Genomic DNA, 27,346 nt, shown 5'->3' with positions numbered 1-27,346 from the left:
TCATCGGAAACAACCGTGTGCAATGCTTCTTTTGGAAAAAGGCTGCAGTCGGTGACTGAATAAATTTTACTATGAACTGCACTAGTTTGCCTCACCTTAAATGACTAGTTCTGTGCGGATGTTTATCTTCGTTCCGATGCAGCATGTCGGTCAATTCATGCCTCTGACCTGAGTCTGACCGTGACCGCCTTCTCTGAATCGGTGATTCCTCCTCATCCTTGCGATCTCGCTGACGGCGTCCTCTATGGAATTTGTTCACTGATCGCAAGACAACCTTTTCAGCTGATTTTCTTTCCTTGTTTTCTTTATCCTCGGTTGTTTTATCTGGTGTCTTCCCTCCTCCCCTTTTGTGCTCTGGGACAACAGAGAGCCGAAGCTTTAATGTTTTACTTCCAGCGGGAGGCAGTTGGACTGTTGAACCAACCGTTTCATAGACTGAGTGCATTAAGCTTGCAAGATCCTGTTAATGGAAGAATTGTTGAATTAAAACAAAGCTTTTTTGTAACATCTTTGTAATATCACACAGTGACTATAACCTCTCCTGAAAGTTCATGAAAAGAATTTGATTTGAAACAAAGTTTAAACAGAATTTTTTCATTGGGTGAGAATGCAACCAACTGTTGCAATGAAACACTTGGAAATAAAGATTTTTTTTTAAGGGAGGCTATAGTACTCAACTATTATGACCCTCACTTGTTTAGGAACAGCACACCAAGTGGCCAAACTACACAATCTTTTGTCTTTCTCATAACCAGACTGTGGCATATTGAGTGACAGGTAAAATGAAAGATCAGCCCATTGAGGGCGCTCTTCTGATCCCCTTTCTTTCAACTGTGTAACATAAACACATCTACTTACTTCTCTTGTAATTTTTCCATGGCCATCAAAATCATAAAGAGTAAAACACCATTCTTGCTTATCCGAGTCATCCACCGATACATCACACTCTAATTCCTGAAATAGACAAAAAATGAAAAAAAAATATGAACAAAACTTTGCATTGTCTCTTCTCAAAGATGGATGAACAATCAACAATGTCTTTTCCTACGACTTTATAACCATTGACGTACGGATGTATGGGGAGGGAGACTTTGGATGTATGGGAGAGGGGAGGGGGGATTTCGGAAATGTAGTGTGTACAACACATAAGGGGGAGGGGGTGGGGGGTGGGGGTTTGTATGTAGTGAGGCAAGGTGGGGGAAGGTTTTGTAGAATGAGAAACCATGTGGAAAGCCGTGTCAGTACTTTCACATTTATACCGACTTATGATCTTAAAATACAAGACAGACTACTCAACACTCCTCGGTATAAACCACTGTATTTGCATTTCATTTGCATAATTTTTTTTTCATTGTTATATTTCTTCCATACGAAAACATACTTTCGATACATTCACTGACAACCTGCTTGAGACTAAAAAAAATCCTTTGCACCACAACTCTTCTTGCTATGCCAACATCTGCAGTTATTATTCCGTGGGTCACTGGTGGCAAGTATTTCAAGTTGTAAAGGGTAAAAGTGATACATCGCGACAAAACCTGATACTGTCACCCTACTCTTTATCAAAACAAATCAGTTAATTCTCCTCTGAAGACAATTCTTCCGCTCATCACACAGTATGGAAGAGCCATTTACAGTTGCTGTAACTCACAAATTTTTTCAAAAATTTTCATCATTATCATATTACTCTGTAACAGGGATTGATTCTCAAAAATATTTTGATAACTAAATATCAAGGTAGGGTGGGGGGGGGGGGGCATCCTACCCTGACCTTCCCCATCCCCTCACAATAACTCAAATACAAATGTCTTCTGTTCATAAAATATTTTTTGTTTCTGAGGACCCGGGTTGAACTACGAACAATAACGCGCATTAATGACGTGTCTAAAAATCAACGTTCGGTATCTTTAGAGACAGTAGAGTTGCGAGTACGGATGTTTGGATACGAGAGGTGTTATACATTTATACAAAGTTTTAAGCACCAAGGCTGTATATTCACATATAATGCAACTTTCCTTGACGTCCAAACGAGTGACAAGCCAACTCTAAATTTTTAATGCCGCTGATTTCATTCTATATGGACCACCATTGTATCTGTAACAAAACCATGTGACTACTTGAGATGTCAGTTTTATCTACATAAACAGAACATGAAATATTGAACAGAAAACTCTTAAGTATCATATTCAGGCCGAAATGAGAACAAATTCTCTAGATAACATTGACGGCTCTCAGCGTATGCTTTTATACTACACACCTGATATTTTTATTGAACCACTAAAAATCAGGTCGTCAAATCGTTACTGGCAGTTTGCCTACACTACAATGCTATAGATGTACCTCCCAATTACCAGCAATGCTTGAATATGACTGATAAACTGCTAATTCTAATCCTGTGTACATAATACATTATATATTTTGAGTCATATTGAGTACCTTGCTATGTATTCCTGTATATAAATATGTGAGGGGACAGGCCCAGACTAGATGTAAGCTATTTCCTGACTCCCCATTTACCCACTGTTAAGTGTTTATATTATATCATAATATGCATTAATTACTGAAACAAAATGAGTAATACCATGCACAAACCAAGTTATTGTCTTTGAACAGAAAATATGGTTTATATACCCTGATTGTGTAAGTCTGCAAGATACAACATTTGTGCCACGCTATCAGCTACCTGCCACTCACGTGAAGCCTGATATGGCTGAACAACATGGCATATTTTACAGTCTACATGGTCGTTCTACATCAAAACAACCTGTGACTACGTCACTGGTTCCATTCTGAGGTGATCGAAATATGAGGTGATATGTTCCAAATCATTCTTATTTTCATGATTTTTTTTTTTTTATAAATTATGCTTGAGGAGGTATAATAATATTATTCACTAATGTTTTCCTTCATTTAGCCAGAAAACACGACAAAAAAAGGTTTGCATCTATAAGTCACTAAACGAAACTCCTTCGGTCGTTTGTAATTCCCTAGACTATATGAAGAAAAAATATTGGCAATAATATCTACTGCTGCATATCAAACAAAAATAACGTAAAATAAATAACCATTCAAAATCAGGCCTAACTCCCTTTAATTAATGTTAATTATGCTACATATTAATGAATATGTTAATTTATTTAATTGAGTTATTTATTTTAAACAGACTAGGGTGACTATAGTCTGTATGATATGACATGCCACGCCTATCAGCTTCTGAAAGAGGTTGGCCACTGCACGAGGGCGCCCATCATGCCGTTCTTTACACTAAGTTCACTACAGTACCAAGTAATTATAAAGAAAACTTATCATTTCAAGTTTGTGTTGATAGCTATTTTCAAAGCATTTCTGCACAATCTCAAAGGCCTCTTAGATTTTTATCGGGCACTTGCAAAACCCTCCGACTTTTTCTTTTGTTCGGTATTACAATATGATTATTCAAGTCATTCCAAATATAGTTCGTTTTGAGAGTGGAAAAGAAAATCTACCTCATGGTTAGAGCAACCTTTGTCAATGCTCACTGATGAGAAATCGTACTTGTTCTTTCCTTATGGGTCATAAGTGGGGGCAAACATCTCAACTCAGACACACACAAACAGTGCTTCATCATCTTAACAACACCACTCCATCCTCCTTGGCAGCCAAGCCGAATATACAAAACAAGCACACACCTACGGGCAAGGCCAATCGGAAACACTTGGCGATTGTTAAACGCATCTCTTCACACACACATATCAAACACTTGAAAACTTTGACAATATGAGCAAACAGATTCTGTAGGTTTTCCCCCTCTTTTTCAAGCAGACATATTGCAGCTGTACAACATGTGTGAAGAGCTCTTAACGGCAGAGTATTTTGGGATTCACACAAACTTACGATTAGAAAATCTCTTTAAGTACTTCTTTCGACCCCGAGTTTGAATCGGCATTGTGCTTTGCAACAAACACACACACGCAGCATACAATGGTAACACTATAAAAGAGTGGTTGAGATCTATCCAAGAAATAACTATTGCAATGTATGAATCTCACCCCTGTGGCATCGTTACCATAACAACTATTTCTGAGAAACAGTCCTATTTCATAAATTCTATTATTGAATTCTTGAATTCTTTTTTAAGTGAGGGTAAAAATCTGAAAATGTCAACAAAAGACAAATGATTTTCTTAGAAGTTATCGTTATATCTTGCTGTCTAATGCTGCAATACTAAATATTATTCTTTAATCTCTGACCTGACCAATCTTTTCTAAAAATTGGCCCTGTTACGATTTCAACGAAAGCATCTTTAAAAACTTTCGTTCTCTGTGTAAAACTGCCAATCACTACAGGCCACATTATCATCAAATATCTAATTCATCAGAAAAGCGAGTAATTTGGTCACTGCAATCCACCGCCTGCCAATTTAATCAGACTAAACTGACATTGAATTTGACATTTGCCTACTCTAACAGCTAGTTTTCCTCAACAAGCCATCTTCAGAGGAAGCACTTACATTCCTGGACTTGGTACACCACTGAGACACTTGGAATGCTTGCTTGTCAAATGAGGTTCTACTGCAAAGCACCAAATTCACTTGGTATTTGAGCTTCAAATGTTGCTATTTTTGATCTTTTCAAGTCGTTACAAGGCACTCAAGACAACAGTATGAAAAGGCCTCGCCACTCAACCCACACTACACAAAACACTATCAATGCTATTTCTGCATCACCCTGAGTATTCCCGATAAATGGCCTAATCCCCCAATTACCGAATCCAAACAAGAGTTTATCCACAAAATCTTAACTTTCACATTTCTTTTTCTAAAACCACTTTGTTCATTAGAATTCCACTGAGGCCGAAGACCTGGACTTCAGAGGGGTCATTTTGTTTACAACATGACTGGTGGTCTTAGAGATACTGGGGATTCCCAAAGCTAAATATTTCTCTTGGCTGTTGATTCACAGTACGTGTAAAACTAAGCAACGAAGAAACTTACACCAGTTTTTGTCTAATACACGATCTAATTCATGTGTTGGGGGAATCGGAAAAGGTAAAATACAAACACATGTTGGTGGCAAGCATTCAGCTTGTATGCAAGACATCCAATTTTCTTTACGATGAGTACCCCTTAGCTCTAAGACCTACAGCTATCTGACTTAACAATGTAGTTTACCAGTATATTGAGACAGATAGCCATGTCTCTGGGCTATGTATCCCTAAACCACAGTACAGGCAGATTTGCCACGACAAACAATTGCTAACGTTAAAGGAAAGCAACAAGCAATGGATCCTGTTAAAAGAAAAGCGACAGACCAAGTTGTCATAGTGGGTACTTCTTTAATTTTCACTCCTTTTATAGAGCAACTTACTTAAAAGATGTTCCCACACTGATGAGTCTTTCAGAATATGAAGTAAATGCTTGCAGTATTCTCTCCCAAAATTTCATTGGAACTGGCTCAACTGCCAGATGAACCTCCTGTATTTGCCGGTCTTAGAGACCGGACAGCTGGTATATTGAGGGTCTGGTGTTTGCTTTGATGCCAATTTTTTGCTTAAAAATGAAGTGGTTGAGAGTATGATGGGTATTCAGAAATTTCAATCTAGAGGCTGGCGTCCTTAATTGTTACTCCGTCAGAAAGAACATTTACCAACTCTGGAAGGACGAGAGTTCAAAAGACTTGAAAGAATATATTTCCAAAGCAAAACTGCATCAGAGTTACCCTTAGTACATCATGTAAAATTAATAACAGTATATTGGTTTCTGTCAAACATAAGCAAATCCAAATATACCTATAAATAATGCTACAACACAGAATCATATCATCCCTTCCCGTAACCCAATAGATATATATCACACTGTCTTCGCTGACATCAACATTTCATGAAGCATAATGCTTAACTCACGTCATTTCTAACATTTGATCTAGTTGTTGGATTAAAAAAAAAGCTTGGCTGTAGATTAAAAAGTTTTAATCCTACTCTTTTTGCACTAATCACCTGGCTGGCTTAGTGGTGAATTTAAGACGCAATGGATTTGTAAAGTTCATACACGTAGCTTCTTGAAATAAATCCCCTATCGTGTGGTTTTGACAAAGGGTGGCTTTTGATTGCCCGTCATGTTTGACTTTACGTAGTATGAACCATAAAAATAAGTCTTTGACTTTCCTTGTTGAAAAGTCCAACCCATTTCTCAGCAAAAATCAAGAAAAAAAAATCGTGAGTTTTCATACAAATTTTCTAAATAGCAGTCAAACTGATATGAATATTACAAAATTTTAAAATCCAATATGGCTTCCGAATAATTTGCATGTCATTTTTTCTAACTCTGGGGGATTGTCAATTTTATTGAAAACAAGATAGCAGAACTTTCATTTTTCATTTCAAAAGGGCAACCTTTCATAACAATGATTTCATGAACTTAAAGATTTCAAGAAATTGGTTCTGTCATTCTTTTTAATACATCAAATCTTTAAAATTGGGAAGGACTGTATAAATACCATTTTGTGTTTAGGGAATTTACTAGTATTAGTCAGCCATTTTGTTTAGAAGGTGCGATATGCAGAAATTTAAACACGACACACAATTCTTTCATAGTCATTTTGCAAAAGTGAAATTTTGAGAAATTTTCATAAAAATTTCTGAAATGCCAATCAAATTTGACAGCAGAAATTGTCAATATGTTTATTTTTAACTCAAATTTTCTAAAGTACACATTTTTTTTTCCAACAAAATAGTGATGCTTTGTTTGACAACTACAACCTAAAGATGGGAATATGTAGTTTCATCAACGAGTCAGCCGTTATTATTATTGTCAATACTTTTAACTTCAAATTTTATAGACATCAGACTACTGAAGGTTGACCTAAGGGTGTGGGCTTGTTGTTTTATCAACAAGTCAGTTGTCATCATTATTGACAAAACTGAACAGTTGGAATTATTGATGTGACTTTTAACTTCAAATTTTATAAACTAAATATTTTATTTTTCATAAAACTACAGACAGTTGATAAGTATGACCTAAGGGCGTGGGTTGTAATTTCATCAACAAGTCAGTTGTCATCATTATTGACAAAACTGCACAGTGGAAATTGTCGATAGGGTGACTTTTAACTTAAAATTTTATATAAACTAAACATTTCCTTTTCATCAGACTACCGACTGTTGACCTAAGGGGGGGTAGGTTGTTTTATCAACAAGTCAGCTGTCAGCATTATTGACAAGACAATCTGTCGCTTGGGTTAACAAAACAAAGACACTGAGTGAGAAAGAGAAAATCCATGTTTCCCAGTGGAGAGATACCGGAAGACTCTCCGTGGAGAAGCTGAAATTTGACAATGTCATGGGAGAAATCATGGGGGGACCATTTCAAATGATGATGTGTACACAGGGAAGATAAGTCACAGGCCTAATTACATGTGGTCTTCATGAGGCAACAGTGACTTTGAAGAAAATTCAGAAATGTTCGACTCTATATTTATGAAATCCGACTTCAGATTTTGACAAAAATTACAGAATATATCAACATTTATGAGCTTGTGACATTATTTTGTGTCAATTTTGTTTGTAAACTGAAGACGTCAACAAAAACCACCAAAATTTATAAAATCATGACGATTACATTACTATTCAACATGTTTATCAACTTCAGCTGTTTGCAAATATCTTGAAATTTACAAAAATTGACTGATAAAAAAATTGAAAGTCATCGAAAGTTACCACAAACGGTTAATTGACTTTTGCCAAAAATAAAGATAGAGTATCAATAATGTAAATTTTATGTTCATCAATAACCTGGCCTAGTAAATCGATACTTTCCAATAATCTCTGATAACATGGAACAGTAAATTTGATACTTTATGAAAACCTCTGATAACATGACCCAGTAAATTGATACTTTCCAATAATCTCTGATAACATGGAACAGTAAATTTGATACTTTATGAAAACCTCTGATAACATGACCTAGTACATTTATACTTTGAGATTATCTCTGATAACATGGCCCAATAAATTGATACTTTCTGATAATCTCCGATAACATGGCCCAATAAATTGATACTTTCCGATAATCTCTGATAACATGGCCCAATAAATTGATACTTTCTGATAATCTCCGATAACATGGCCCAATAAATTGATACTTTCCGATAATCTCTGATAACATGGCCCAGTAAATTGATACTTTCCGATAATCTCTGATAACATGGCCCAATAAATTGATACTTTCCGATAATCTCTGATAACATGGCCCAGTAAATTGATACTTTCCGATAATCTCCGATAACATGGCCCAATAAATTGATACTTTCCGATAATCTCCAATAATTATGGCCCAGTAAGTTCATATTTTGAGATAAACTCTGATAACATGGAACAGTAAAATGACACTCTCATAATCTCTCATAACACAGTATAGTAAATTGAAACTTTCCGATAATCTCAGATAACATGGTCCAGTAAATTTATACTTTCCGATAATCTCCGATAACATGGTCCAGTAAATTTATACTTTCCGATAATCTGATAACATGGCATAGTAAACAGATACTTTCCGATAATCTATGATAACACAAGCCAGCAAAAGGGAATCTCAGCCAATACTTACACTAATTCCTGATCTATCTGAGCTACCAATGGGTGGCTTACAATCACTGTCATTGGAACGGTCAATTGTAAAAACCGCTACATTGGCATGGTCCGACAATGTTTCCGGTGGCAGTGCAACTGAGAACAAAACATAAACAGACGCGTGTTACCTATTAAACAAGGCAGAAAAATAAACAATTCTACTGATCAGTACTCAAATTCTAGTAGCCACTTATAATTAATTACACATTTATGGGAATACAAACAAGATTCACAAACTAGTGAAAATTCGGGATTCACTGACAATTTTTTTTTTTTTCATTTGTAAGGTTTAGACACGATGCAGTGTACACCAAACAAACTGGAATATTTTTGTCAGGCTGAAAACAAACTTGTTTTTTAGATTTGATTTTCATTGACTTTTGAAGTTTGAAACATACTAATCATTTTTTTTTCATTCTTTCAACAACCAACATTTTTTTAAATTCGATTTTGATGCATTTGGTAGAAATAGCAATCACTCAAATTTCTATCATCAAGATATAGAATTCTTTCAGCAGACGATATAATTCGGGAAAAAATAGCAAAACTACGTTCAGAATCAAAATGAAAAAAATCCAACACAAATTATTCACAAATAGGTAAATCCTACAGATTTATAATGTTGAAGTACACACAACGAGAAATTATTTTTTAGATACTTTTAATCCAATTTTGAAAAATATTTTACCAAGGGAAGAAAATTTAATTCCTAGCTGACAGGAATACTAATATGTACACTGTATGAACCCGATAGCCAGGAGAAATTGATATATACATTAATAATGTTAAAAGCCACAATAAGGAAGGATTTGTTTCCATTTCAACAGATATTCCCCCTTGGGCTATGTAGTAAGTTTTTACAATTTCTGACTATATATCGTGTATTGCATTACATGTACATGTAGATATTATAGATGACAAAACAGACTGGAGGAACGTTTTTTTTTGTCTTTCTCTACAGTTCTGTGTTCAAACCATCTGTGCTCGGTTTTTAGGCTCAGTTTTACTTCATTTTTCGTCAGCCACAAAATTCCGAACTAAGCGGAAACTGGGTTACATATCCTTGTTTGCAGTTTAAATAAACAAGACACTGTACAAAGATATCGGATCCTTTCTTGTGGTAGATAGAATACAACAACCGCCATTTCAAACGCACGGTCTGATTCTCTGTATCTAAAAAGCATTGAATTTAGTGGTTTGACTGTTTACTGTTGGGAAAATATGATGCCTATTCAGTAAAGAGAGAGAGAGAGAGAGAGAGAGAGAGAGAGAGAGAGAGAGAGAGAGAGAGAGAGAGAGAGAGAGAGAGAGAGAGAGAGAGAGAGAGAGAGAGAGAGAGAGAGAGAGAGAGTGTGTGTGTGTGTGTATGTGTGTGGTGGGGGGGGGGGGGGGCTATTAACCTACACATAACTAGATGTACATGTACTGTATTGTATTGCACTGCACTACACTACACTGTACTGCACTATACTGTACTGCACTGCACTGCACTGTGCTGTACTACACTGCTGTGCTGTGTTGTGGTGTGCTGTGTTGCACTCCACTGCACTGTTCTGAAGTGAAGAGTAACTGGCACAAAATGAGGTTAAAAACAGCATGCAACTTCATAGACATCACAGCCCATCTACAGAGCACAAACTCTGATTTAGCCTTGTGGTAATGTAAACTCTGAGCTAAGCCAATGTGTATACCCAACCTACACTGACTTTGAAGTATACCATATTTGACAACTTAAAACTTTTAGAGCAATGAATGTCTATGAATAAGATGCAAGCCTCTAGCATTTCAAACCTCTGACCCAAATACTAACCTTCTAATCTGCATTGGTCTTCCGCAAATCCAACTGGCTTATCTTCATCTCTTTCATCGTTCCCCATTGGCTGTTGGTTCAACAGAAAACATCTGGGATTAGTCATTTATCTCACTTCTCATTGGATGAAAACAACACATATCTGGGATTAGTCAGTGATCTCACTTCTCATTGGATGTATACAACAAACATTAGTCCGTTTACACCTGGGCAAATGTAATTTGTTTGCACATCTTTGTTATTTGTTTATTATCACATTTATAACTCACATCTGTTGAAAATGAGTTTTCCATTTGTAAACAGATGTTCAAATCTGGTAATATTTGAGTCATTATCAAAATTTATCACACATACACACACACACACACAAACACAAACAGCAGCATTACAGGTTCAAAATGTTTATCTTCCACACTCAGCAAGCAGTTGCCAAAAATAAACATGAAAAGCGCCCTCTAGAGTTCAACTCATTAGTCTTGTATTAAAGCGACCACCATATTTTTTCAAAAATGCTTATTTTGGGTTCTATGTACTAAAATACAACGACTTCTTAAATATGATACTATTCACTGTATACTGTGTTTTTCAAAGAAATGCTGGTCGAAATGTTTTTTTTTTACTCTGCCAAATGAATTGTACATAATGTATTTGTTACATGTATACTGTATGCGAATGAGATTAATACATTAGAATTGTATTTTCTCATGAATACACATGGTCAATTTTATATATCATTGTTGGTTTTTTGTTTCAGCTGTATGTACACATTATACTATGGGAAAATTCAAAACCAAGCCAACAGAAAATGACCATATGACATAGTGACATCTCAAATTTTCAAAGTTATTTTTGACAGACTTTTTTCATGAGAACTGGGCAATAATTGTGTAATTCTGATATATGACAGTTTCAAATACATAAAATCAAACTTAGAAATGGTCAAAGTGTAACTATTCTAAGGAAAGACAAAAAAAACTTCGAATGTAAAAAAAATGTTTTCGTTTCCAGTAGTGCTTGCCGAGTTTGAAATGTGTTTCTCAGTATGTTGTGACATCCTGTGTCAAATTCATCTATTTTTTTATTAATCTGCATAAAAGGTGTTGTACTTTGTCATATATTTTCACTTCCTGCAACAAATTCATTTTTACATTATTTAATTTTTGTCAAAAATTCATACATTTTGTGTACTTAAGTTGATTTCCTGCATTAAATTCATTTATAAAGTGTTCAACTTGTGTCAAAATTCATGTATTTTGCCGTTTATTTTGACTTGCGTCATCAAATCCTTTTTTTATTATCTTCAATTTGTGTCCAAACCCTTTTGTAGCATATTTTAGACTTCCTGTATCATATTCGTTTTTATCACATTCAATTTGCTTGCGTCAAAATTCTTCTAATCACCTACTTGGTTTATGTGGTAAACAAACTCGTTTGGCGAAGGTCAACTAAAGGGCAAGGCGAACAATGGCCGTGATCAGATTGAAGGGGGTTCTTGAGATGGAAATAGCTTAATCTATGATGACAACAAAGCCTTGTACAAGTGGTGCAATTCATTGAGTATGGGACATCTCCTAAACCAGATAATCACGGTGAAATTATTGTCAGTAATTAGTGGCAAGATTCTATAGCGGTCAAGACTGTATTTGTTACTGAATAGACTAAATCAATATGGTGAACCCCATAAGACTTTCAAGGTAAGCTAAAGCCAGCCTAGTCCCTATATGGTATCGTTATCATTTACACCTCCACTCACACAGTCTAGTCAAAGTTGTCACTCTAGAAGTCCTGATGTGCATGAGATGAAATTTAAAATTCATTCACAGCCACCCACACAGTCATTAACATCATGACTTTGTTAGTCAATCACAAAATTCTAACCAATAACACAGTCCCTCATAAAGTTAGTGTTTGTTGGGGCAGTCATGTAATGTCCAAATATGGTATATTTGTCAGCTCAAGATGCTACTTATACACTATTAACATCACTATAACACTTGGGATTCACTGACTGGATGAACAACTTTTTGTGCTGATTGTGGGACTTTTGACCAGATGTGGTCTAACTTTTAACTATGATGCTATCTACATGTATGAAATTGAACAACACAGGAACTCACTAATATTTCATCACACAAAACTGAGTCCAAATATTTGTACCCTGACTTTAACCTTTAATTCATGCCCGTCTTGTTTTACAGAATTTTAATCTCTAGAAAAGAATGGCCCTGTCATAGCCTGCATTGGTTGCAAGCTTTAAACATCTTCCAATAAAACGCTACATTTAAGCTTGTATTTGACTGGAATGCATACCCCTCAGAAACATAACTGTGGAGTTTCCACCAATAATAGAGCCCTTCACTTGCCTCTTTTCCCATAAAATGACAAATTTTACCTCTAGAAATGGTTTTTGCTAAACAAGGAACAAATATCCCTTGGCTATAACCATATTTTCTTTCAAATAGGAGTCAAAAAAAAAAGAAAGACAATTTTTTTTTCACTCATCGGAGCTTCAAACATGCCTGAAATGGCCAGAGCTGAAACCATGCTGAAAATGTGCTTGCAAAGCAATACTGTATAAGCTTGGCTAAATTCATTAAACCTCTACCAACTTCACTTAGGGTTTTGTTTTGAAAAAATGGAATTGTTTACTGACTAAGAATAAAGGGTGGTCGATTTAGCTGCAGTTTTAGCAGTGGGGGCCATTGCATGAATGTAAATTCTTTCTTTGTCCTCACAATGCATTTCATACATGCTAAAGCTCCACTCCTAGAGGAAAATGTAGGGTTTTCATTCGGCCTCACAAAAGAAACTACAAGAAATTCAACGAAGCACGAGATCTATTCGGTTAGACCCACTCAGACATAGTCTTGCTTTGAGAGTCTTCACTGCTTCAGGCACATTTTTTACTCTAGTAGAAAAACATCGTTTCATGCTGTTTGCATGTTGAGATCTGTGAAAAGAACCTCATCCACAAATGAATCACGATGTAGGCCACAACAGGAAGTGTCCTCTCCCTCAACCACAAAAGAACACTTTCCCTCCCACATTAAAAATCTCCTCTCTCCACATTAAAAGGGTCCATTTCTCCAAAACAAGTGTCCTCTCCCCCAAGAAAGTAACCTTTCCTCAAAAACAATGTTCTCTCCCCCAAGAAGGTATCCTTTCCTCCAAAGCAAGTCACCCCACCCCTCTAACCACACAACATTTCCTCTCCTCCACAAGGAAGTATTGTCCTCTGTCCCCACAACACAAGAATGTTCCCTGACCCCCAATTCTTCATGTACTACATACTAGCCATCATAAAATACAACCAAAGCATTTGATTTTTCTGTAAAAAATTTATGAACTCCTTTTAACATGTCTTTTTTTGAAATTCATTCAAAATAATGTTTAAAACAGTAATTCATTCGTGAATGTAAAAGATTTAGTTTTAGATGAGTAAAAAAAATGTAGTATCCATATCAGATACCTGTAACAGTAGTACTGTATGAAAACAAAGTGACAAGCAACACATGGTTTACATGTATCTCTTTTTTTCTCATTTTTCAATATTATTCAACTGTCAACTATCCTGACTTTTACACCAATATTTTGAAGAATGTTCCTACTACCTATTTAAAGTTTGAAAATGTTTCAAAAATATATAAGAATAACTGCCACATCATGACGGCGCTAATAATCCCAAGTTTTATCGGTTGATTCCTGCTTGCAGATTGAATCTGTCAGGACTCGATTCTGATTCGTCTGGCAAAGAGTTCTAGGGAATGTAAGAATCAAGTTCCAACTTCAATACTCCCATCTGCAAGCACAGGACTAAAGTCGACTCTAGAATTCAAATGGCCATCAAAGCAGCACTAAGTCAAATCTGGAACCAAAATGAACTTGAATTCTGCTCTTGTTCGTAGGTTTTCACTTCATCATGATCTACCATGCTTGCCAATTTCTGAACTGTTCGAAAAATAATGCCTAAGACATAATAGGAAGTAAAATCTATTGGGGGTTCTACCCTATTGGGAAGTAATTACAGTTATCACCTCGCCTGGCATGTCTGGAATGGCAGCACTAACTTGAAATCTAACACACCATCCTACAGTTATACTAAACAGTTTTATCATTTTTCTCTCAGTTAATATAATGAAATTCCTTCTTCCCCTTCTTTTTTTGACAAACTCATACCATAACTTTTCAAATTAAGAAGTTTACAAAACTTGAAATGAACAGTACATGAATGGTACTTAAAAAATATCTGTTCCAAAGATGGACAATCACTTTTAGAACGAGAGTCTTCTTTGCATTTGACAAACTCAATGTCTACAAAAACATACTCTTGTTCATAGCCATTCAAGTATTACACACAGTGTGTACTGTGTTTTAGACTGCAGTTAAAAAAAAAAAGACGGAGGAACACACTACAGTTCGAACTGTGTTTACACAGATATTGTTCTCCATGCTTGGGGCGCCCCATGATGGGATTAGAAGTACCTAGCATGCAAGGAACTTGCCAACACCACATAAGCTGGTGCCAAACTGGTGGGGGGTTCCTTTACACTACTGATCAACCGATCAACGACGGAATTTGGCGGCGAAATAGCCAAGGCTGTTGTAAAGCATCTAAACCGTTGCGCACACAGCTTACTACTGTGTAGTTTTCTGCGTTCAAACAAACATACTTTCCTCCCCGACTTTGCTGAACGTATTACACAATTACAGTATATGGAATGCAAATGAAGCCTTCGTTAAGCGTAAGCAACATGGTAGCTATTGGGAGTTAATTGAAAAACTGCATAATGTGATGGCTTTCACCCTTACTGACAGCACTGTTTCTTTGTATGCGGCTTTTGTCGTTTTAACATGCCAAATGTGTGCATGTCAACAAACAACTCTTTCTAAGCCTTTCAGATAGACCTGAAAGACTAGCTAATTGCACCTTGGCCACTGTCGTCACACACAACAGCCAACATCATTTCATCCTACAAAATGCACCAAGTTCAATTCCACCACAAACAGTATCAAAAACATCAAAAAAACTCTCCATTTTCATGAATTCTGGACTCTGATCCCTAAAACTTCAACACTGTTTTTAAATCCACAACGTTGTCTAAACTTCTGTCAGAAACACAAAAATATTAACTGCTGTGGCTGACACGTAATAGCCATAATGTAAACAACTGTACATGTTGAACCAGCATAAGTGACACTCGAGTATACTTCATTTTTTTTTTACTTTACAAAAGCTGTTGATATCATATTATGCTGTAATCATTACAAAACTCAGAACTGCGACATGAGTTATGTTTTTTGTTTTATTTGAAATATGAAATCAGATCAGTGGCATATATTTATCCTAGCTGCTCCACTTTGACAGATTTTGCTGAATATCTACATTGTATGTGACACCTACAGCAATTAAACCCAAACATTTGGTTATTAACCTGTGATACCTCATGTTATGCCTTAACTATCAGTTCATCCACTCAACCCCCCTTCCATTCACCCCCCCAAGTACTTTTTCTCATTTTGGCTAACAAATACTAAATGGAGCATGATTGAAATACCAGCCTGTGAATGATGTGTGTGTGTGTGTGTGTGTGTGTGTGTGTGTGTGTGTGTGTGGGTGGGTGGGTGGGTGGGTGGGTGGGTGGGGGGGGGGGGGGTTACTACATGGATGTGCAAGTTTACACAGCCTCATTTATATAAGAATAAAATGTAACAGTAACAGAGGTAATAGTTCAACATTTTTATATTCCATACTGCTGACCTAAATACCATGACTTACATAATACATAAAACCAGAGATAATGAATAAAAAATTATCTAGTTTAATCGGAACAGCAGTTGTGCATTCTTTTTAAACTTGTGTGATTATATAGTTTATGAGTACATACATGTACAGGCGTAGAAAAGAGGAATTTTCTTACGTTAACATGAAGACAATTAATTTGCCCAAATATTCAAATTCAAATGGTGTACCGATAAAATCTTACACAGAAAATTCAAATGGTGATGGACGATTTGATATATTATGCACATGTGCAATCATACATGCAACTTAGATTTTACATGCAAAAAAAAAAAAGAAACAAATTTGTTCCAAATTATATACACTGTAGTCGTGACAATATGTGGACATATTTATTTTCACGATTCAATATTCACTTAATGTCAGATTGTTAACAATAATTCGATAGAACTCACTAACAACTACACTTTAATTTTGTGGGTTTATCCCTTTCATTCCTAGAGACGACATTGGAATAAATAGAAACTTGATTGTAAGAACATTTTCTAAAATTTAAGAATATTACTTCATTGGGAAGTAATATTTCTTGAATTCTGATCTAAAATAAAGTTGATCTTTTTCCAAAAATTACAGAGAAACAAGAATTATTGTTCAAAAATTTTGGCGTGAAAGTTTCTAGTCCTGAAAGGGTTAAAACGAACTATGAGCAATAAACATATAAGGCCACCACTGACAAGCAATTTCAATAAATCAGTGATTGGGGCCTTTCTCTTCATATATACGGTGACCTTCAATTGGTGCAAGCATGTACCTGGATAAAAGTCATAAAAAATTTAGTGTTTTACAGTCCCGTCTGTTGCAAAAAAAAGAAAAAGAAAACCTTGCTTCCTGAGTTATGGTGCTCATTCAGTCACTTATCATGGCCACATTCCATACCAAACCCTGCAGAATTCAACAAGAAAGGGAGGGGAAAATGCCACACTTGTAAAAAAAAAAAAAAAAAATCTCCAAGTCGCCAGACCGAGATAAGACACATAAAATTTTTACTACCTTTTTCTGTATGTGACTAATGGACCCACATAAAAATGACGACACGTTTTTATTTTGCTGATCACATCACCTGCTTTAGAAAGATGAATAATAAATTATCTCTTTAATTTTCTTCAGCTTTCAAAAAGAAAAGGAAAAAAAAAGAAAGAAAAATAATGCACCTACTCCAAAAATTGTGATCCATAGAAATGGAAAAAAAATTAATTACAATTTTTATGTTCCCGCCAGTAAATTTCTAAACAGGTACATGTATGAAAAATTCACTTGCTGTAAAACCTTTTTTAATGGCAATGAAATGATATAACACACATACAGTCAATATAAAGTTATATTATACGATGTACATGTATTGTTCAAATCTGAAAAAGAGTGTAGAAATAAGGGTGCAATATCATCCGCATAGTTTTCAAAAAGGAGAATTTTGTGAATAATTTCTCTGAGTCCTTGTGATTATTAATGGTGCATATTCCGGGTTATCTTAGGAATACACTTTCTGGCTTCCAATATCTTGGTGGGTGGTGGTGGGTGGTGGGTGGTGGTGGTGATGGTGGTGGGAATTAAATTCCATCCCATCCCACCACAAACAACCTCATATCTTTACCCATCCATGTTATACAATATGCACACATATGCCCACCGCCATAAATTCCACAAATGTACCCACACTATCCCACCCATAGCTCAGTACCACACTACTACTACCACCACTCCCTACCTTAGTAGTTTAGTTCTTATACAGTACCGTTACCATTTACATTGTACACCTCCACTCACGCCAGACGTGTTTTACACCACACTGACTACATCCCTACCCCAACCCCCCAAAACACAACCATATACCGTAATATTCATTCCATGATATATATATATATATACAAATGTACATGCAAATATATGTTAATCAATTCCACCTATACAAATGCACTCGCACCAAACAAACCACCCATCCATACCCAAGTACCGACTTCCCTCTCCTATTCCAAGTACCCCTCCAATCCAAACACACATCTAGCAAAACAGAAAATATTCTCCTTTTTAAAATGTGTTTATAAATTGAACTGTCAAACCAATACATGAATGTCAAAAATCAAAATGGAACCATATTACTTCCAAACCATTTACAATATCTATTAAGCTGTACATTAATGTTAAATCCTAAGGATAAGAGATAGGAAGGGATTTTAATACCTATATAAAGAGGATTACCATATGTTTCATATTACACTTTATAAACCCTCCCCCCCCCCACCCAACCCACCTTCAATTTACACAATCAAAATCATAAATTTTCAGTTAAATTATTTATTTGTTTATATTGCTAAATTGTTGCCATATATAATAACAATTAAAATCAAATACACAAAACACAATTTTTTTTAATTGTGTCATCATCTCTGCTGGCCTGTTCGACACGAGTTATTGTTTACTTTTGCAGTGTATGGTAACAAAAGTGTCACAGGCATGATCATAAAGTGCGTGCAACGCCCAAACTGGTCTAGAAAGCAGATGTCGAATTTTGGAAATTTTACAAATTTTGGCATTTTTTGGATATTTGCACAATTTGTAGTTATTCAGAGTTTTTCCCTTGTTTCGTAAATATGACATGTACACGTGTACCTACTGACTGTGGTCTGTCTAACGTGTTATGAGCACAAATAAAACAAAAACAAACATGACAACACGCGATAATAATTTTTTCCCCATTGCGTTTCCAATCAGTTTTAATTGTTCAATTTACAACATTTTTTATTGAATTTCGACAATGATGCCATACGACCACGTGTGACTTCCATAATTAGCAGACTCAAATTCCAACTTCTGCCACTATCACTTTTTCTTATCATAACTTTATTAGCAAATCATAATCATTACTTGATTAATTTACACGAAATATCAATTTTATCATAATGAGTCATGAAGGCTCAATTCAAATTATGAAAATGAAATTTGTAATTGTCACGAGGATACTTTCCTTTCATTCGTCAAGGTAGAGTGCATCTAAAAGACAAATTTTCCTGAAAATGAAACTGTTCAAATCTCTCCAAACTTTGTCGTATGAAAGTTTGGCGGCCATATTGGATTCTAAAATGGCTTAATTTTGATAACATTTTCAACTCTATTTCAAAAATTTGTATGTAGGGAATACTCATTTTTTTATAGTTTCATCTGAGAATGAATTAAGGTTTTCTTGACCAAAAAAAATCAGAAGTTTAAGATATTTATTTTCTAAAGTGTATTTACTTTACAACATTTTGATGTTACCAGTGCTCTTGCAGACAAGAAACATAACTGAGATGAAGTTGTACATTTGTACAAAACAATGTATCAGTGTATGTATCTAAAAGAATTTCACATGTTCTATGAATAGGAAACCATCTTTTTCTATACATAAAACAGAAAAATGACTAAAAATTCCATTCAACTCTAACAAACAGAACGCAGTCACTCTGGTGGCCCTCAAAATATTAAGGACAATAGTTTCCATTTAGGGAAACAATGAAATGAAAAACAAAAATTGCAGTGAATTATACAAAAAGAAATTTTCTACACATAAACATGTTATGATTTCTAGTCTCTGTATGCTAACAAAAACACAGATTACAGCTTGATATTGAAGTAGGCTAATAACTCAAACATTCCATAAAATGTGTGCAAGCTATATACTACAGTTTACTCAAATCATAACGTTGAGTACTGACTTCTCCATACAGTTGCATTAGCGCATCAAGCTCCTGGCAGCACAAAATGGACATGAGTAATTGATCATGATGATTCATTCTCTCTACTAATCTCTTTAGGACTTTTTCCCCGCCAAAAAATTCATGATCAAATTTTACAAAAAAATTCAAATTTTCAGAAAATTACACTTTAATTTTGGAGAAAAATAGAAGAATATGTAACACAATACATGTGTAGGTAATCATTTTGGGTTTTTTCCAGTTTGATATTTTTTTTTACCAAATACAAATAATTGCATGTAGGTTGGTGGTATTGCTATGAAAAGGTTACATGTTATCTTGCGATCCAATTGACTCGACCCATTCAATAACACATATCGCACATTATTAAATCTGATTAATCTAAATAACTTTTCGCAGTATACGGATTCAAGGCAAAGCCAGCAATTACACATGGCAGCTGAAGTCTTGCATGGACTGACTACTTAAATAGTCAATTCCACACAACAATGGCATGTTTACTTTACACTGGCAAGGAATTATTTGAGGTAAATTTTCTCACAGCCATTTTGTTTCAACTTTTTGTTTTTATAACATTTCAATTCCACATAACTATGGCTAATTTACTTCACACGGGGCTATGATTTATTTTGAAGAAAACATTTTCTTACAGCCATTTTGTTCAATTTTTTGTTTTTACATAGTCAATTCCAAATAACAAATTCATGGTAAATTTACTTCACACACGCTACAAATTATTTGAGGAAAATTTCCTAACAGCTATTTTGTTTTAATTTCCCTTTGGTTTACAGAATATCTTTGTAAGATTTCTCAAATCGTCCTCTGAATTTGCTCTTGAATATATACCAACCAGGCTTTTCCAAAGGTCGTGAAATCACACACACAGCAAAGAGCTCAGGAAAATTGTGTAAATTTAATGCTAACCACAAAATTTTACGGGAATTCCAGTAAAAATGCCTCACAAACCTCTTCCTACTACCATTATCAAAAATGCCAATGTTTATGAGCTATTCACATAAAAATTCACCTTTTGATGTTCGTAAACATGCAAAGACCTTGAAATTTTCATCTTTTCTCTGATATTTGTGGTTGTGTTGTTGTCACAGAAAAAAAAAGAAGGGACTTACACCAACAGACTAATCCAATACCTTCCAGAGCTTAGTGAGTTGACCTTTGACCTTACACATCATGACACAGGAAACCATGTAACCTATACCAAGGTCACCTTCATCTTTTCACTGATTATCCAGTCAATTTAGTTACACATGGAAAATATTCACAGCTACAAATATATGTCAATCGGCATTATAAATTCCGGGAAATTTTCTATTGTTCCACATTTTACCTAAACTAGGTCAATAAACACACGGATAAAAGCGCATTTAATTCACAACTGCGCAACTCTGATCATGTTTTCGTCGACCTCAAATTCACAGCACATGGTGGACTGATGTATGGCAAGGTTTAAATGTGGGTAATTAAAATGAAGTACAAAATCATGGTGTGGATTCTACATATGGCTAAATATGGAATTTACATACACACAGGCAGAGAAGTAGGGCAGTGAATATTATAATGGTACTAGAATACAGGAGCCAGCAAAGGTGAATTTAGGTTCATGGCATAATATATACACGCTGCAGTGATAGTGCTCTACTATTTGATTTGATTTCGTAACACCCGAAAAAGATGACAAAACTAACACATCTTCTCAATGGCCTGGTTGTGAGTCACATGTACCAGGAGGGTTCAAAAATCCCATAAATCATTGCTGCTGACACTGTACTATCTTGATGTTCCGTTGCCATGGTGATGGTTATTGCTCACCCAGTCTGAGTTGGCGGCCATCTTTGATACACACTCGTCCTCTATGCTGTTCAATATTGGAAGTTCAAAACTGTCATGTGATCCATTACCGATAATTAATCATCATGCACTGACACAATTGTATCTATCCAAAACACCGGTATTATCAAGTGACATGTATGAATGAAGAAACTGAATGAAAACCGCTGATAGCTCTAAGAAGTAGAATTTTATCAGTTTATATCCACCATTACCTCTAAATACACTCTAGTTCCACTCTCATTCACAGTACATCTCTTTGTACACCATTTTTTTCTTCAAATCCCACTTTTCATACATAATGAGTATTTTTCCACGTCGTCTTTTTAATTAATAATATTGCTCAACTATAACAAGTATAATTCCTAGTTCAGAAAATAATGTCACCATTATATATATAGCCTCAATATCAGCTAAGTGGGTCGCAATTTGTTTGTTGAAATTTAATATTGGCCGCAAAACCGAATTTTATAAATTTGTTTTTTAATGTCTACAGTTTGAAATAACCATGTTTGACTATTTGAAGAATAATGAATCATTATTTGCAGCAGCGAGTACTGAAAAACTACATCTAATTCATATACCATTCTTTAACCCCTCGCCCCCCTCCACCCCACCCCAATCAGCAGCTTCACCCCTTCCTCAACCACAACATAAACCAACCAACAGAGAAGACATATTAGCTCTCAAAGCACCAGTAAGGTGGTTTCAATGGAAGATAAAAATTTGAATTCTTTTAGTTTAAAGTTTGGAGGGGTAGGGGTGGGGGTGGGAAATGAACCATTCTTGTTCTCATCAGACAAAAGCAATTTTACTTTTTAATGGGATCAGTTTTGTATTTCTGAGTGCTCAGCACATGAGAAATGAAGAATTTTCGCCATGGCCCATAGTACATTAAATGTAAATGCATGGTACTATATTAAAGTGGCTCACTATACACACACACACTGGCTTAGTATTCATAGCACTACACATACTACTACATACTGATTGGAATTTGATTGTCCTGACTGAAACAATTATCAATTTTGGCCAATTAAGTTTGAAAGAGGGGGTGGGGGGTCTAAGGACTAAAAGAAGTTAGTTTTTTTTTTATCCTACAAAGAACTATTGATCTCACTCCTATGTGTACGTTCTACGCTCTATCTTGTTTTTGACTTAATTTTGTGTTTTATATTAAATTCGTTTTACTCATTGAAGCTTGGTAATCACCATACCCAATCAAAACCCAACAATTTTACAATATTTGAAGAACACTTCATGGATCAATATTTGTTTCAGACCTATTGATTTAAGGACAAGCCAGTATATGTAGTGACATCAATAGATTAGTAACAAGGTAAATCGTAATCCAGCAAATCTGAACTAAACTGTTCCAAACAAAATGTTTGGAGAATGTTATTGTACAGAAGGCCAAACAAAAAAAATGTTTGCTTCCAGTAACCTGTGACCCAACCTAGGTTTTGACTTCCAATCTGAAACTTTTTTATAGGTAATTCGAAAAAATTATCGAAAAATCAAAAAAATTTGCAGTCACGAGAAATAATGAGATTTGCAGACGGCATTGGTGATCAAAACAACATGGCAGAATATAGTGTACCACATCATGTCTTCTGCATATCATACAGAAAGTGCAATCACATCGATGATTTAAAAAACGAAAATCCCACCTACCCACCTATTTTGAAATTGGGTGTTATCAGAACCATACAATTTTTTGGCCGAAAGGAAAATATGAACAAAAATTCAAATATCAAAGAAAAAAAAAGTTACTGCGTACAAAAATAGTGTCTATATGTGGTGGGTGACATCTCTGGAAAAGTTCATTGTGGAACACTTGCTCTAAATGAAAAAGATAAAGTTCAAATATCTTGACAATGAAACCTCACTGATAGTAAACCAGCGCCAACATTCTTTGAACAAAATCCCATGTCAGGAGTACAATTTGACGACTCTACTGGGGGTCTATGGTCTTTTATTGGTTTTCTAAATGACAAAGATAGATTACTCCGAAAGTTTACATACGCTTACTCAACAAATGCAGTAATTTCTGAAATTCAAATGACTAATACCCTACTTCCTGTATACAAATCATCCAATGCACCTACATGTACCATCAAAGCTAAATTTACTAAATTTGTCCAATATTCTCAATACCTTCAACGACCCTGTTCATATTTTTTCAGGAAAAATCAGAGCACACATTTGCTATCAAAATCACATTTATTAGTTAAATATAAACACTTCCATTTTTTTTTGTACGATTTAGTCAAAATTAGCGAGTTTCTTAAAGGCCTAGGATTCAATCCTAGATTCTCACAGTGTTATCTTATCAGTGGAGCCGTAAGGATTACTTTAGGATTATTCACTTGTGCTGGGGCAACTTTTTCCATGGTTCTCCCAGGCAACCATTTTTCACACACGTAAAATTTAATACTACAGTAATTCAATAACCCTCTGATGCTTAGCGATCTAAAATAGTGCACTACATTTTCCTTAAAATAGTACATTTTAGGGGTTTTATACCCTGTAGTCTGCGAATGAAATAAAGATACATGTATTTCTACTAGTCTACTTTGACATTAAGAAGCCATGGCATGTCTCAAACAACAGACTGCATTCAAGTTCCCTCAGTTTACAGAGAAGGTTTCCTGCTGTCTCTCTGTCCCTAATATGACTAATTAGAGACTTCCTTTGTTTCCCCAAGTTGTATAATGAGCCCCAAAAAGCCAGTATTTCCAGGGCAACAATTGCCCCTAGGGGTTTGGACCTTATTAGTACAAGTCTAACGATAGTGGGCTGCTGCCCAGCTCAGTCCACGGTATACTCTGTAAAGGATGTATCATGATGCCACCATATCAGCTACCACTTCAAAGAGAAGGCCGAGTCTGGTTGAACGGCATCATGCTGCACAACACGATGTTGAACGACGCAACATAATATTCGTATCTTTCGATCCATACAAAATGTAGTACAGTCAGTTTTTTTGAATCTGAGAGTTCAGTATTCATACCTGCTATGTTCCAATATACTAGATATCTAAATGTTGAAACTCGACACCCAAAATTTCTGCTACAAAATCTTAGCGATGTCCACATTAATTAAAACCTTCTAGTCACGTTCGCCAATCAGCACTCACAGTAGGTACACATCCACAATACATGTACATGTACATGTTACATGCAGGAATGTACTTTTCTCAGTGGTTCCACGGAACAAACGAAAAAAGAAAGTATATATTGTTACTTTATTTTGCTAAGAAAGTACGGAATTTAACGATGAAGTCAATGAAATTTCAAACACATGAAAGCTATCAATTGCATTGGACTTTCTTCAGGCATCATCGCAAACTACGACCGTTTTACGGTACCGTTTTTTAACGAGCCGGTTCAGGTCAAGTCCATGTAAAAGATAATGGCTGCAGTGCCAGGATTAGGGGTACAAACTCCCAGAATTCATTTACTCATAAAATGAATCAAACGTCTAGTATAATGTGCACTGTATGCTAGTAGTAGTAGTAGTGGTGGTGGAGAAACAAAACAGATAAAAGTAATTTTAAATCGGCATCAAATTACGGTGTCCACGTTTTATAGATATTTTGTAACCACTGATACTATTATGAATTGTCACGCCGACCTACAACAACAACCCAATATCACAGGCATGTGAAAACTAAACACTGGAATTTCTTTCACTACGAAAACAAGATCTGTTAATGAGTTCGGGTTCACTTTACACATTTCATATCAAGTTCATATTTTGAACTTAAATGTAAGTCAACCCATTTTTGTTAAATATCTGGACAATACAAATTCACTAGGTGGACCCAATATTTTGTGCACGCCTATCAACTGTTTTAGGGAGGTTTGGTAATCAATGGGAAGGGGGGGGGGGGTAAAACTTGCATAGATCCCATATACTCTATTAAAATTTTGGTGGGAACTCAGGTAAAAACATGGGGAACAGATATATACATGTATGCACTTTTCTACTGCTCTTAAAAAAAAATATTTTATATCGGTACGACGTAGGGACACGAATATATCTCACACAATTTCTGTGACACAATTGCAATGTGTTTTTGTTGATAATTTGAGTTCTTCTACTACAAACCCTGACATATTGACTAGGCGTGTTGTCAACTTTCCAGTACAGCCCCACAAATTTGATAATCGGATTCGTGATTTCACACACGCAGGAGTTTATAAGATCTCCCATGATCCAGATACATATATGATATCAATTCAATGACATACTTTTGATTGAACCGGTTCTTAATCTGTACCCAAATACCTAGATTATTTTTGAGTGAATAATGCAACAATAAATATTAAGAATTTCAAATTAGGTCATATACTACATACATCTTGGGAAACAGAAAATTAATAAAACCTTACCCTTTTTTTTATGTACGAAAAGTAACTAAATCCTGTGTATGATTTACCATTATCTGGTCTGTTGACACTGCCGACCACTGTGAGTGAAAAGGTCAGCATTTTACTGTATCACTTACACTTTGCATACATTAATTTCTGATACTACAATGTATAAAACAGTCACAATATTCACTTCACTCATATACATTAATAATACAGTAAACATGGAAATTTTCACTAAAAAGACGAATTTTCGCTTATTTCACGGAAAAGAAACAAAATTGCAGAAATAACTAGTGACTGAAATACCTGTTTGTACATGAACCAGTCTGGTAATTAGTTAAAATTAGTCTTTGAGAACTAGCTGAAGTCTGTAAAATTGCAAAATTTTGTAGTACCGAAATTTACAGTATATGACATGTTCGAAAATTGTAGTAATGGGGTAAAAAGTGTAAGGTTGGGAGAAGTGGGGTACTAGGGACATGAAAGTTGGGGAGAGGGCAGTAAGTTAAGTGGGGGGGGGGGGAGAGGTGTACTCAAAAAATTCAATTACACTATTTGTTAAGCTTAGGAGCCTGTGAAACAAAATCTCATAAATAAAGAATAAAAGCTTCACGGGGAGGGGAGGGGAGGGGGGGGAGGGGGTTTAGAGAATGAAGCACCCTGCATGTTTGTTTAATGCAAAGAAATTAGGTACACTGTAGCATTACTTGTAACATTTCAAAATTTGCATCAACAGATTCAGTTTTCCTATTTGCTGACCTTTTAATTCTATAAACGAAATGTCACATATTAATAATAAAATAAAAATTAAAAGCTTTTTTTTTGAGGGGGGGGGGGGCTGGATAGAATGAAACCCAATATATTTGCTTAAAACAATGAAATCAGGTATCGTGTAGCGAATCACGCAACATTTCCCAATTTGCATCGGCAGATTCAATTTCGCTATTTGCCAAGCTTTGGAGCCTGCTTGACATTTGGCGTGTGATGCAAGTCTACAACTCTCAGGATGGTAACTTAATAAATTTGTTGGCTCTACAGCATATATGTAATGTGATCTCTAATATTCAAATGACAACAGCTTTTATCTGCATAAATGGAGAACTCCCCCACTTAGTAAACCATGTTTATACTTAGAAAGCAAACTGTAGAAGAGAAAGATTACAAAAGCATGTACTATAAACTCTATGCACACAAATTTATGTTTGACATACTTTTTGTA

The 27,346-nt window shown here is 35.4% G+C and overlaps 1 protein-coding gene across 2 annotated transcripts in view; it reads right to left on the bottom strand.

Moving 5' to 3' along the window:
• The window catches only part of LOC144437849 (protein naked cuticle homolog 1-like), a 44,380-nt gene that overhangs the window by 1,214 nt on the left and 15,820 nt on the right, over window positions 1-27,346 (bottom strand). Inside the window, exons 4-7 of one of the 2 annotated variants that reach the window (XM_078126877.1) lie at window positions 10,415-10,484; window positions 8,582-8,700; window positions 859-954; window positions 96-460 (exon numbers count right to left, since the gene is read on the bottom strand). In XM_078126877.1, coding sequence (XP_077983003.1) covers window positions 96-460; window positions 859-954; window positions 8,582-8,700; window positions 10,415-10,484 — 650 coding nt within the window. Of the gene's footprint in view, window positions 1-95; window positions 461-858; window positions 955-8,581; window positions 8,701-10,414; window positions 10,507-27,346 lie in introns of both variants that reach the window. The other variant, XM_078126878.1, reaches the window with a different exon arrangement.

This window comes from Glandiceps talaboti, chromosome 7, assembly GCF_964340395.1.
Source record: "Glandiceps talaboti chromosome 7, keGlaTala1.1, whole genome shotgun sequence".
In the NCBI taxonomy this organism is placed as follows: Eukaryota; Metazoa; Hemichordata; class Enteropneusta; family Spengelidae; genus Glandiceps; species Glandiceps talaboti.
The sequence above is the reverse complement of the archived record's forward strand: the minus strand, read 5'-3'. Positions and strand labels throughout refer to the sequence as shown.